Below are 13,805 nucleotides of genomic sequence, written 5' to 3'. Positions count from 1 at the left end.
CAGGGGGAGGGGGAGTCTCTGTATGCTACTGGAATATAAATAATGAACAGCAGCAATGCACCAAGTGGGTGGTATTAAAAACGCAAATAAACCCAGCGCAAACCCAGGACTTTGTCCTTCCACCCGTTCTGCCAATGACTGTCCTGCCATCGGGTCTCAGATCTCTGCCTCCCAGTTGCTCCCTAAATTCAAAGCACTAGAAATTGCCACTCTATTGATTTATCAGCACCACCTTCTGACCCCTGCTCGGCGGCCCAGCGGGCACCCCACCAGAGCTGTCTGAACCTGGAGGATTTCAGTCTATTTTGTTTTCTTGCTGGTCAGGTTGTTTGCAAACTTTAAAGCTGGCTAAGGCAGCTAAGCAGCGGTGGTGGGGGGGTCGCTTCCTAGATTTTGCATCCCTCAAAGTGCAAAGCAAAACAGAATCCAAATAAATATGCAGCTCCCAACACCCCCCGGATCGAACGAGCCCCCCTCCAACCCCCCAGTAATCTAGGAAAGCTTTACAAAAGTTCGGTGGGGGGACTGCGCCCTGGTTCCGCGTGGGTGATTTGGGGGGTGGGGAGTTGGCGCGGCCAGGAGTTTGAGGGGGGATGGAGGTATGGTGAGGAAAGGAGAACCAGCGACGCATGCGCAGCACGGACACACGCCCTCCCCTGGAAAGAGCAATTGAGCATCTTTGCCTCCCGGCTCCGGGCAGGTGTCGGGGACCGGGCAGCCGGGGCAGGGGGCTCGCGGCCCATGGCTGCGGGCGGGGACGCGAGCAGCCCCGGGGCCCAGCAGCAGCAGGCGGCGCGCTGGGTTTGGTGCCCCCTTTGTTCCCACCCTGCTGCCTAGGATGAGCCGGGATTGGCTCTGCCCCCCAGCCCGCTGCAGGAGCCACTGACGGGGCTGGGCATGGAGCTCTGCCCCCGCCTGGGGTAGCCCCCGGCCCCTCCCCCCCAGTTCTTCCCGAACCCTCCCGCCTGCGCTCCGAGATGCGACCGCTCCCCAGCCGGCGCTGACCGCGGCCCCTGCTCTCCGGGCGGCACGGGGGGTGCATTCCCGCAGATCCTGGAGCTCGCGGCGGGGCTCCCCCTCTGCAGCAGGTACGTGGCTCTGTGCCTCCCTCTCCCCCCGCTCGCCTTTAAAGCCCAGATTTCTCCCCTCGCCCCCTCTCGGGGCTCTCCCCGGGTGGCTTCGCTTAGTCCTGGCCCCGCAGCTGCCTCTCCCATCCGAGCCACCAAAAGTCACAGCACTTGCCAGGCACCTTTCGCAAGCTGCTTCAAATGACCCCCCACCCCCACCCCTTTGCATTGACTTCTAGGCACCTCCGGAGGAGCATTGTCTGGCGCATGTATGGCTGACTTTTCTTTGCAGAACAACTGGCTCACTGCACAGATTTTTAAGAAGGGGGAAATCTCCCCTTACCTCCCCTTTGCTGCCCCCCCCCCTTTTTTTAAAAAAAAAAGAGTTGGTACAGGGGTTGTTTGCATGATACATTATGGCTATTGCTCATTGCCTTGTAACTGACCATCACATCAGAACAAAGGCGGGTTGTCTCTGGTTGCAATAGATTTAGGGGGTTGCTTTCTTTTTAATTAATGTATTGTGGCGACTGAAGGCGTTGGGTATATTGTTTTGTAGCCTAGCGGCGTGTTAAGAGGCAGTAAGTGAGGTTGACTTGGTGGGAGATCCAGCAATCCCAGTGGGACAGAGATGGCAGGGAGTTCAAGAGAGGTTGGCAAAATGTTAGCTCTGGTGAATGGAGAGAGGACTGGAGCCCATGGATTGCTTCCAAACGAGCCGGTTTTCTGTGAGTGTGAAACACACACACACAAGGAGAGAGAGAAGGGGAGAAATAGAAGGAAAGGTGGCGGATGAGCTGACACAACCCCAGGGAACTGAAATTATTGGTGAGAGACAAGAGTCTCCAACTGAATGAAAATAACCCTCAGGTAACTCGGTTCAGAGCGGGGCGGCTCGAGCCAAGCCAAGCCAAGATAAGGTGGTAGAAGGAGGAGAGAGATGGGCGCTAATGAGACAGGTGGAGAGATGCTGAATTATTTATTCTTGTTAGTAGGAAAATGCTGAAACTAAAATTTCAGCTAAGGGGGAGTGTGTGTGTGTGGGGGGGGAGGTTTAGTGAGGCAGGAGCAGGAATTGATAACAGGCTGGCAGGATGGGAGAAATATAATTTCTATTAGAGAGGATTATACCCTGTTAAATCACACTGCAGCCTTGCAAGCCGGGGGGGGGGGTGGGCCAGGCAATAATGCAACACCAACGCAATCCAGAGAGGGGGGAATGTCAAATAACGTTGTGAAGATCTATGGCTCTGCCTTGGAGTCCTTTCCCCCTCCTTCCCAGTCCTGTGGAACTCGCTCGGAGGTAGCTAATCCGACACAGAGACAGCATCAGCTTACAAAGGAGCTAGCTGTATCTATAGCCTCATCTCCACGGCCTTTGTTACCAGATTCAGGGAGGGGGGATGGATCACCCCCTAGCTGCCCTGTTCTGTGCATTCCCACTGGAGCACTTGGCAGTGGCCACGGTCAGAGACAGAAACACGGGACTAGATGGACTGTTGGTCAGGCCCAGCCTGGCCGTTCTCATGTTCCTGTTCTCCAGACGGTGGGAGCTGGGGTTTGTGACAGTGGAACTGTTTATTTCAAAGAAAGAAAGAAAGAAAGAAAGAAAGAAAGAAAGAAAGAAAGAAAGAAACCAAAACTTTCCAAGCCAAGAGCATTGCAACTCGCCCCCCACGTAGTCTGATGGACAGAGAGCAAAGCTGAAGCCCCTTCATGTTTCCTGCTTTGAGATTAGTCAAGGGTGGGTATGATGATGTTGGTTGTGATGTCGTGCGTTGCTGGAGCAGATTGCCTAGAATGTACCAGGACACATCCTGGAATTTCAATCCGCAGGGCAGAAGATCAGGGTTGCGTATATCAAAGTGCCAAGAGCCAAGGCTGGTTTTCCATTGCAGAATACCTAAACAGAGACAGCAGTGGCAGGCCAGGCCGGAAACTCCGAGACTTTTGGCTATGCCTTCCCAGAAGACACAAAGAAGGGGGGTAGCCAGCTCTCTAGGGGATTAATTGAGCTGGATTTAATTGCAGCGCTTTCAAAGAAAGAAAAGAAACCATACAAATGACTGAACCTTTGCTAACTTCGCTAAGAGGCTTGGTTAATTTGCTAACACATTTTCCCAGTGCAAAATATTTGCAGTCTAGCAATAGGGATCTGTGTCTTATTGAAAGCTACTCTTTGCACCTGCCATTGTGCATGCCAGCTTGAAGGCATTCCTACCTGCAAGAGCCCCACATGGGTTCAGCAGCAGTTCAAGGGGAGTTACTTGTTTTGCTGTTTGGATGAGCTTGTGTTTAGTGTGTGTGTTTGTGTTTAGTGTGTGTGTGTTGGGGGATCAGATGCATGTTTGTTTAACAGGAGGAAAATAACTCAGGTTGAAAGTGGGGTCTGAACATTATCGTTCCTTTAATGTATTTTGTTCCTGGGTAGCTCCTACCATATGATAGAAAAAGCAAAATAAAATAAAGATAAATACTCTTCTGAAATAAAGAATGCAGACTGCACGCCCAATAAAAATCACATCTATTAAAGAGCCCATATTGGACAAGATCGCAGCTTTCCAAGGTGCTAATTTATTCTAGCAGAGTGGAGGGGAAAATCTCTCACTGCTTGAGCGATATGGGGACAGCGAGTTTTGCAAAATCCTTTTGTTGTGGATGGTGGGCAGCGGAGGTAGAAAAGGAAGCGCTGGGATTTGCATGTGGATTTCTGCCTTTCTGATTCTTGTCCTTCGCCAGTTGATATCGACATATGGGTGGAAGCAAAACCCCGCCCCCTCCCTGGAAGGCAGAAGCAAGTTTGTTACTGGAAGTGGGCGCTGGGAGATGCATCTTCTCAGGGGCTCGTATCCTGCCAGTGAGCTAAGAGGTCTCTTCGGTCTCTAACTGCCACACTCCTCTTGTGCGAGGCAGCAGCTGGGCAGGGTCTTTTTGGGGAGAGATTTGCACAACTTGGCTCAACCCCTCCTCTGTAAAATTGGTTGAAGCCTCAGATTGCAGGGCACATCCAATCGGGGCAGTTCAGCATGAATGACACCCTCTCCAGCAGCTCCCCCAGCTGACCAGTCCGCGGAGTAGCCCCCCTCCCAATCATTGACTGGCCCAGCTGAGGAAGGAGGCAGCCCCCCACCCTGTCACCTCCTGGGAACAAGCTGAGCAGGTTTGGGAGCAATGGGGGGTGGGGCTCTCTGGCTGCTCGACGAGGTATGCTGGAGCCCTGCAGCCCGGGTGACAGAGATGCACAAGTGGCAGGCAGGGCTGGTCAGTCCCAGAGGCCCTCGGCAACGTGAATGGACCTCGCTGATTCTTGGCTTCTGCTGCCCCATCCCAGGGCCACAGCAACCACATGGTGCATCCAGCTGCCCCCAAGGTTTCATCGTCTTAGGTGGCCACATGGCGTGGTGCCAGAGAGGTGGAAGTGACCTGCCAGGCCCATTCCCCAGGCAGTGCAGGATTGCTCCCTACAAACGTGCCAAGCGCCGCTGCTCCCCTCCCTTCCCTTGGGACACAATTCCCAGCCAGCTCCATCGCTCCATCGCCTACTCTACTATCCCCCTTCTGCGTCAGTAGCTCTCCAGGGCCGACATACCTGGCTGGAGTGCGGAAGTAGTCAGGGCCCCCTTGGTCGGGGGAGGGCTATTCCTGATACAGAATAATCTCCGGTCCCACTTTAAGGTCCTCTGGGGCAGATGCATCCCTGTTACCCCAACCTCAGCCACTGGTTGTGGGGCTCAGCTGCAATGGGCCGGTTGCTCGGTCTAAAGTGGGGCAGCTCCATCAAAGGCTGATTTACACCATTAATTATGTAGATTCCAGGAGCACCTGGAGGCTGAGATGAGACCAGGGCCCCATTGTGCTGGGCACCGTGTGATCAGACAGCGCCGACCCCAGCGATCTTACATCTAACAAGACGAGACAGACACGGGGCTGGAGGAGAAACAGAGGCATGTGGATGGGGGGAGGGTTTAACCAAGGTCACACAGGGGGGTCAGTGGCAGAGCTGTTCTCCTACCACCCAGTCCAGTGACCAGCCAAAGGGAAGCGCGTAGACCCCAAGGCCGGAAGGGGCACTGTGATCATGGGCTCCCCGGCTGCACGGCACAGGTCGTAGGGACTGCCCCACAGTGGTTCCCGTTTGGACCGGAGCATGCCTCATACCATTCCTGTCTGAAATGCAGCAGGTCATTCCCCGCATCCCAGCAGTGTGGATGAGCAAACGTGGGTTGTGAGATTTATCCCGTTGTGAGTTTGGTTGTGAGTTTGGCTGGGAAAAGTCAGCTGATGCCCCCTCCATCTGAGCTCCGAGTCAGAGTGCAGGGCCAGGAGCAAATAAAGGGGGTCCAATATGGAGCTCCTGGGAGTGTCCTGCCAAGGGTGATCCCTACACCAGCTGCACAGCGCCTCAGCCTGGATTCTGGGCTCCAGGGATTTCCTCCCCTTTGATTCAGGCCTGGAATATTTAATTCCAGCCGCAGCCAGGCTCTGCATTACAGCCTGCCCCAGCCCATAAATGGGAACCCGAGACTCCCCCTGGAGCAGCTGGGAGACGCTGGCCTCCCCCAGAGATCGGATGGGCCGGTTGGAGGGCGGGCCCCACAGATAGCAGAGAAACATTTCATTTCAGTTGAACTGAGTTGGTCAGGTCTCATCCCAGCCCGTGAGACAGGCTCTGTGCTAGAGCAGCCTTGGGGGCAGCAGGTCAGGGCCAAGGGCAGTTGTAGAGATCCAGGAAGAGGAGTGGATTCTGGCCTGAAGGTCAGTCTGAAGGGCATTGACCGAACTCGGTGGGTGGGTGGCGTGGGAGTGTCCAGCACTGGTCTCGCTGCTGATCCAGACTGAGGTGCATTGGCAGCGCTGTGTGTATGGGGCAGGTCTGGCGCTGGAATGAAACCAGCCTACACAGAATGCGTCAAAGCTCCAGCTAGTGCCGTCCCCCGCCTTTCCACTCAGGCCAGAGTCAACCAGAGGCTTTCTGGATGAAAGGGAAAGGGGTTCATTCCCCACACGCGGCAAAGGGACCTGCCAGAGTCCTCCCTCCCTGCGGTGGCCTCATGACTGAGGCATCAGCATGGGAGAACTCCCCAAGCTCACTAGGGGGATGAATCCCTTCTGCCCGCACCCATGTGGCTCCGGGATTTGAAACTGGGCGGTGAAAACTACCAGGGACGCCCAGGCCCCAAGCTTTGCATATTCATGAGATGGATGAATTATTCATGAGGCGACAGCCCGCGACAGATGTGAAAATGCTCACCGCTGCTGGGGGGGCTTTGTGGGTGTTTTTTAAAATCAATAGAATCTGGGGTTTCTCCTGGTTTAAAAGGCAGACGGTGGCCCGAGGCCTGGTCCCGCGTGAGGCAGGGATGAGATTCCCATGCGTCCAAGAGGCGTGTTTAGCAGCCCAGCCCTGTCTTCTCGGGCTAGTGGAAATAATGGCATGTATTTATGCGTCGTGTGCCAAACAACTGCCTACAAATGTCTCTCTAATTGCAAAAAGCTGCCGGATGAGTGAAATATTGTCTATCACACAAGGACCCAGACAGCAGGCGTTTCAGGGATTTGGGGTTTATTTTTTATTCGCTAACATTGTTATGCCATGACAAGCTGCCTTGGAATTTTATTTCTTTGCTTAGAGGAGGGGGAAATAATCCGCTTTGTTCTGTTTGGAACCAGTCCTTTCTTGTTTGGTTTGGTTTAGTTTGGTTTGGTTTAATAACCTTAACATTAGCTCTGAGTGCGATCCCAGCTATTATTCATTAATTAAACTGCTCTTCTTAATTATCTGCTCGCACATGAGTCGCTGTGGCAAAGGGAGAGGACCCTAATGACCAGGAGTGGCTTCTGTTGTGGCTAATTGACACCCCAGCCCATCCCGCACTGACCCCATGCATGGCAGATGTGCTTAAATCCGAAACACAATCCAATCTGTGACTGCAGAAATGGACTTTACACTATGGAACATCTCATCAACCCGTGTCCCAGGTGGGCCGACCCCGCTGGTGTCTCTGCCATTCACACCAGGGCCCATGATAGAAATAGAAACATAGGCCTGGAAGGGACATGGAGAGTTCATCTAGACCAGTCCCCTGCATTCAGTGCAGGGCTAAGTATTCTCTAGGACATCTTGACAGGTGCTTGTCTAACCTGCTCTTAAAAACCTCCAATGACAGCTCAATCAGGTCGCCAGCCGAGTCTTGGCTATCTAACATTGCTGGGTTTAAACCATACACAGGGAGAAGAGTACACTGGGGAATTGGTTCACTATTGAGTCTCAGAGACATATGCTCCCACAGCAAGACTGTCCTGCCGCACAGCGTCTCCTAGCGTCGAGCGGGGCTGGGGGATTCTTTCAATGCTGACTCCACAGGCAGTTGCCCCCTGCTGAGTCACATGGCTTAAACTAAAGATCTAAATGGTGGCAAATAAGATACTTTTTTCAGAGTAGCAGCCGTGTTAGTCTGTATTCGCAAAAAGAAAAGGAGTACTTGTGGCACCTTAGAGACTAACAAATTTATTAGAGCATAAGCTTTCGTGAGCTACAGCTCACGGTTGTTCCCACCTCCAGCAGCATCCTCCTGACCTGCAAAGGTGGCCCAAATGACCTTTCTTCCTCACCCAGAAAAATCTCCTCAGGAAAGGCCACAGCACCTTTGTGCCTCAAGAAACGGCTGCTCCAACACCCTGCGGAGGGACAAGCAGAAGTAGCTAGTAGCAGCACTTATATTGCATTAGAGGCCTCTAACCACTAGAGGGAGAGACGAGTCCATAAGCAAAGGGGACGTTTTATCAGAGGCATCATGTAAAGTTCAGGCCGAGATGGTGAGCATGAGTTTGTGCTCATGTGAGATGGGCACAATGATCCTTCTTGTGAGACATAGAGGCATGGGGTGGAGGGTGGGGCAGGCAATGAAGGGGGAGAGGCAGCGTCTCCTGGCCTCCTCAGTGCTTCATCCAGGAATATCTTTCTCCCTAGAATTTCAGATCAGGGTGAAGTGAAAAAGCCAGCATCCAGGCCACCTTTTGCTCATTCTTCTCTCTGCGGTGAGGTGCTTTTCAGGAGCCCTTTGAGGTGCGAAGTGCAGTACCAAAAAAATGAGAAAGAGACAACAATGAAAAGGCATGAAAGGGAAGAGTGTCTCTTTCATGTCTGCTCTATGTAAGCTCTGCCTTGTAGGAATAATGGCATTCTATTCAGAGAGATCCAGGTCCTTTTGTAAAGAGAAGCCAACTCCTGGTGGAAGCAAAATTCTGTATGCCTCAGTCGGACACCTGGATAAATGATCTGGGGGGAAAGGGTGAACAGGTGGCAAAATTTTCAGACAATACAAAATTATTCAACATAATTAAGTCCAAAGCTTGCTGTGAAGAGTTACAAAGGGATCTCACAAAACTAGGTGACTGGGCAAGAAAATGGCAGATGAAATTCAATGTTGATAAATGCAAAGTAATGCACATTGGAAAACAGAATCCCAACTGTACATACAAATGATGGGATCTAAATTAGCTGTCACCACTCAAGAAAGAGATCTGGGAGTCACTGTGGATAATTCTCTGAAAACATCTGCTCGATGTGAAGTGGCAAGCAAATAATCTAACAGAATGTTAGCAACCATTAGGAAAGGGATAGCTAATAAGACAGAAGATAGCATAATGCCACTATATAAATCCATGATACAGCCATGACTTTAATACTGCATGCAGTTCTGGTTCCCCCATCTCAAAAAAGATGTATTAGAATTGGAAAGAGTACAGAGAAGGGCAACAAAATGATGAGGGTTATGGAACAGCTTCCATATAAAGAGATTAAAAAGACTGGCAATGTTCATCTTAGAAAAGAGACGACTAAGGAGGGATATGACAGAGGTCGATAAAATCATGGCTGGTGTGGAGAAAGTGAATAAGGATGTGTTACTTATCTCGTCCCATAACACAGGAACCAGGGGTCACCCAATGAAATGACTAGGCAGCAGGTTTTAAACAAACAAAAGGAAGTATTTTTCACACAACTCACAGTCAGCCTGCAGAACTTGTTGCCAGGGGATGTTGTGAAGGCCAAAAGCTTAACTGGGTTCAAAAAATAATTAGCTGAGTTCCTGGAGGACAGGTCCAGCAATGGCTATTAGCCAAGATGGTCAGGGATATAACTCTGTGCTCCAGGTATCCTTAAGCTTGTGACAGCCAGAAGCTGGGACTGGATGACAGGAGATGATGGATCACTTGATAAATTGCCCTGTTCTGTTCATTCCTTCTGAAGCATCTGGCAGTGGCCAGTGCTGGAAGTCAGGATACTGGGCTAGATGGACCATTGGTCTGACCTAGTATGGCCATCCTTATGTTCTTATGGATTCTAAGTAGCCCTGTCATGTGCCATAGGAAGATCTAGAAGCCTTTCTCTACCTGTCACCAGTGTCTATGTTTCCTGACCCCTGCTGTTACCTAACCTAGAACCCCTTCTTTTCCAGACATCCAGGTTCTAGGTTTTCCTATCCTACATCCTACATTAGTAATAGTAATAGGATGAAATTTAATAGGGCAACAAAGGTGTGACAAGATTATGACTGTCAACTGATGGCTTAGGCAGTGGTGCTATAAGGAGGGCTTTGGGATGTATGGCCACTGGGAGGCATTCACGGACAGAGGACAGTTCTCTCGGGATGGACTTCATCTGAGTAGGGAAGGAAATAGACTTCTAGGATCGAGGCTGGCACAACTGATAAAGAGAGCTTTAAACTAGGAATTAGGGGGAGATGGATGGGAGATGTCCAGAAAATCTCCACGCCAGATTTTAGCATTGAGAGGGAAGAAGATGAAGTAAGAAAGGATACAGCTGTGGGTAGGAGAATGTATATAAGGAGCGAGGGCGGTGTGGATACTAGTCTAATAGGTTATACTGGCTGTAGAATGACTGTCCTAATAGGGTACAAAATGTGAGCGAGGCCAAACAGCAAAAATTAAGATGTTTATACTCCAATGCGAGGAGTCTAGGTAACAAAATGGAGGAACTAGAGCTACTGGTGCAGGAAGTGAAACCAGATATTATAGGGATAACAGAAACATGGTGGAATAGTAGTCATGACTGGACTACAGGTATTGAAGGGTATGTGCTCTTTAGGAAAGACAGAAACAAGGTAAAGGCGGTGGAGTAGCATTGTATATCAATGATGAGGTAGAATGTAAAGAAATAAGAAGCGATGCAATGGGTAAGACAGAGTCCGTCTGGGCAAAAATTACATTGGGGAAGAAAACTAGTAAAGCCTCGGCTACGATAGTGCTTGGGGTGTGCTATAGACCTCCGGGATCTAAGTTGGATATGGATAGAGCCCTTTTTAATGTCTTTAATAAAGTAAATACTAATGGAAACTGCATGATCATGGGAGACTTTAACTTCCCAGATATAGACTGGAGGACCAGTGCTAGTAATAATAATAGGGCTCAGATTTTCCTAGATGCGATAGCTGATGGATTCCTTCATCAAGTAGTTGCTGAACCGACTAGAGGGGATGCCATTTTAGATTTAATTTTGGTGAGTAGCGAGGACCTCATAGAAGAAATGGTTGTAGGGGACAATCTTGGCTCAAGTGATCATGAGCTAATTCAGTTCAAACTAAATGGAAGGATGTGGATAAATTGGAAAGAGTACAGCGAAGGGCAACAAAAATGATTAGGGGTCTAGAGCACATGACTTATGAGGAGAGGCTGAGGGAGCTGGGATTGTTTAGTCTGCAGAAGAGAAGAATGAGGGGGGATTTGATAGCTGCTTTCAACTACCTGAAAGGGGGTTTCAAAGAGGATGGCTCTAGACTGTTCTCAATGGTAGCAGATGACAGAACGAGGAGTAATGGTCTCAAGTTGCAATGGGGGAGGTTTAGATTGGATATTAGGAAAAACTTTTTCACTAAGAGGGTGGTGAAACACTGGAATGCGTTACCTAGGGAGGTGGTAGAATCTCCTTCCTTAGAGGTTTTTAAGGTCAGGCTTGACAAAGCCCTGGCTAGGATGATTTAACTGGGACTTGGTCCTGCTTTGAGCAGGGGGTTGGACTAGATGACCTTCTGGGGTCCCTTCCAACCCTGATATTCTATGATTCTATGATTCTATGAAGGATTAACAAAAATAAATCTGCAACTAGGGTTTTTGATTTCAAAAGGGCTGACTTTCAAAAATTAAGGAAATTAGTTAGGGAAGTGGATTGGACTGAAGAACTTATGGATCTAAAGGTAGAGGAGGCCTGGGATTACTTTAAATCAAAACTGCAGAAGCTATCGGAAGCCTGTATCCCAAGAAAGGGGAAAAAATTCATAGGAAGGAGTTGTAGACCAAGCTGGATGAGCAAGCATCTTAGAGAGGTGATTAAGAAGAAGCAGAAAGCATACAGGGAGTGGAAGATGGGAGGGATCAGCAAGGAAAGCTACCTAATTGAAGTCAGAACATGTAGGGATAAAGTGAGACAGGCTAAAAGTCGAGTAGAGTTGGACCTTGCAAAGGGAATTAAAACCAATAGTAAAAGGTTCTATAGCCGTATAAATAAGAAGAAAACTAAGAAAGAAGAAGTGGGGCCGCTTAACACTGAGGATGGAGTGGAGGTTAAAGATAATCTAGGCATGGCCCAATATCTAAACAAATACTTTGCCTCAGTCTTTAATAAGGCTAAAGAGGATCTTGGGGATAATGGTAGCATGACAAATGGGAAGGAGGATATAGAGGTAGATATTACCATATCAGAGGTAGAAGCGAAACTGAAACAGCTTAATGGGACTAAATCGGGGGGCCCAGATAATCTTCATCCAAGAATATTAAAGGAATTGGCACCTGAAATTGCAAGCCCATTAGCAAGAATTTTTAATGAATCTGTAAACTCAGGAGTAGTACCGAATGATTGGAGAATTGCTAATATAGTTCCTATTTTTAAGAAAGGAAAAAAAAGTGATCCGGGTAACTACAGGCCAGTTAGTTTGACATCTGTAGTATGCAAGGTCCTGGAAAAATTTTTGAAGGAGAAATTAGTTAAGGACATTGAAGTCAATGGTAAATGGGACAAAATACAACATGGTTTTACAAAAGGTAGATCGTGCCAAACCAACCTAATCTCCTTTTTTGAAAAAGTAACAGATTTTTTAGATAAAGAAAATGCAGTGGATCTAGATTTCAGTAAGGCATTTGATACCGTGCCACATGGGGAATTATTAGTTAAATTGGAGAAGATGGGGATCAATATGAACATCAAAAGGTGGATAAGGAATTGGTTAAAGGGGAGACTGCAACGGGTCCTACTGAAAGGCGAACTGTCAGGTTGGAGGGTGGTTACCAGTGGAGTTCCTCAGGGATCGGTTTTGGGACCAATCTTATTTAATCTTTTTATTACTGACCTTGGCACAAAAAGTGGGAGTGTGCTAATAAAGTTTGCAGATGATACAAAGCTGGGAGGTATTGCCAATTCGGAGAAGGATCGGGATATTATACAGGAGGATCTGGATGACCTTGTAAACTGGAGTAATAGTAATAGGATGAAATTTAATAGTGAGAAGTGTAAGGTTATGCATTTAGGGATTAATAACAAGAATTTTAGTTATAAGTTGGGGACGCATCAATTAGAAGTAACGGAAGAGGAGAAGGACCTTGGAGTATTGGTTGATCATAGGATGACTATGAGCTGCCAATGTGATATGGCTGTGAAAAAAGCTAATGCGGTTTTGGGATGCATCAGGAGAGGCATTTCCAGTAGGGATAAGGAGGTTTTAGTACCGTTATACAAGGCACTGGTGAGACCTCACCTAGAATACTGTGTGCCGTTCTGGTCTCCCATGTTCAAAAAGCATGAATTCAAACTGGAGCAGGTACAGAGAAGGGCTACTAGGATGATCCGAGGAATGGAAAACTTGTCTTATGAAAGGAGACTTAAGGAGCTTGGCTTGTTTAGCCTAACTAAAAGAAGGTTGAGGGGAGATATGATTGCTCTCTATAAATATATCAGAGGGATAAATACCGGAGAGGGAGAGGAATTATTTCAGCTCAGCACCAATGTGGACACAAGAACAAATGGGTATAAACTGGCCACCGGGAAGTTTAGACTTGAAATCAGACGAAGGTTTTTAACCATCAGAGGAGTGAAGTTTTGGAATAGCCTTCCAAGGGAAGCAGTGGGGGCAAAAGATCTATCTGGTTTTAAGATTCTACTCGATAAGTTTATGGAGGAGATGGTATGATGGGATAATGGGATTTTGGTAAGTAATTGATCTTTAAATATTCAGGGTAAATAGGCCAAATCCCCCGAGATGGGATATTAGATGGATGGGATCTGAGTTACTATAGAAAATTCTTTCCTGGGTATCTGGCTGGTGAATCTTGCCCATATGCTCAGGGTTTAGCTGATTGCCATATTTGGGGTCGGGAAGGAATTTTCCTCCAGGGCAGATTGGAGAGGCCCTGGAGGTTTTTCGCCTTCCTCTGTAGCATGGGGCATGGTTGACTTGAGGGAGGCTTCTCTGCTCCTTGAAGTCTTTGAACCATGATTTAAGGACTTCAATAGCTCAGACATGGGTGAGGTTTTTCATAGGAGTGGCTGGGTGAGATTCTGTGGCCTGCGCTGTGCAGGAGGTCGGACTAGATGATCAGAATGGTCCCTTCTGACCTTAGTATCTATGAATCTATGAATCTCATAGTCAAATCTAGAATCCTTTCTCTTCTAGCTGTCCAGATTCTAGGTTGCCCCACCACTTGCTGTAGCTCAGCCTAGCCCATTAC

The 13,805-nt window shown here is 48.7% G+C and overlaps 1 protein-coding gene across 6 annotated transcripts in view; it reads left to right on the top strand.

Annotated features, from left to right (window-relative positions):
- Positions 1-642: 642 nt before the first annotated feature.
- The window catches only part of NCAN (neurocan), an 86,822-nt gene continuing 73,659 nt past the window's right edge, over positions 643-13,805 (top strand). For 3 of the 6 annotated variants that reach the window (XM_038384317.2, XM_038384320.2, XM_038384316.2), the window contains exon 1: positions 1,906-1,937. In XM_038384317.2, the coding sequence (XP_038240245.1) occupies positions 1,921-1,937 (17 nt within the window). In that variant the 5' untranslated portion in view covers positions 1,906-1,920. Of the gene's footprint in view, positions 1,089-1,810; positions 1,938-13,805 lie in introns of those variants that run through there. The other 3 variants (XM_043502678.1, XM_038384321.2, XM_038384319.2) reach the window with 3 other exon arrangements.

Source organism: Dermochelys coriacea, chromosome 25 (assembly GCF_009764565.3).
Source record: "Dermochelys coriacea isolate rDerCor1 chromosome 25, rDerCor1.pri.v4, whole genome shotgun sequence".
NCBI lineage: Eukaryota > Metazoa > Chordata > Testudines > Dermochelyidae > Dermochelys > Dermochelys coriacea.
Note: the sequence above shows the minus strand (reverse complement) of the source record. Positions and strands in the feature narration are given on the sequence as shown.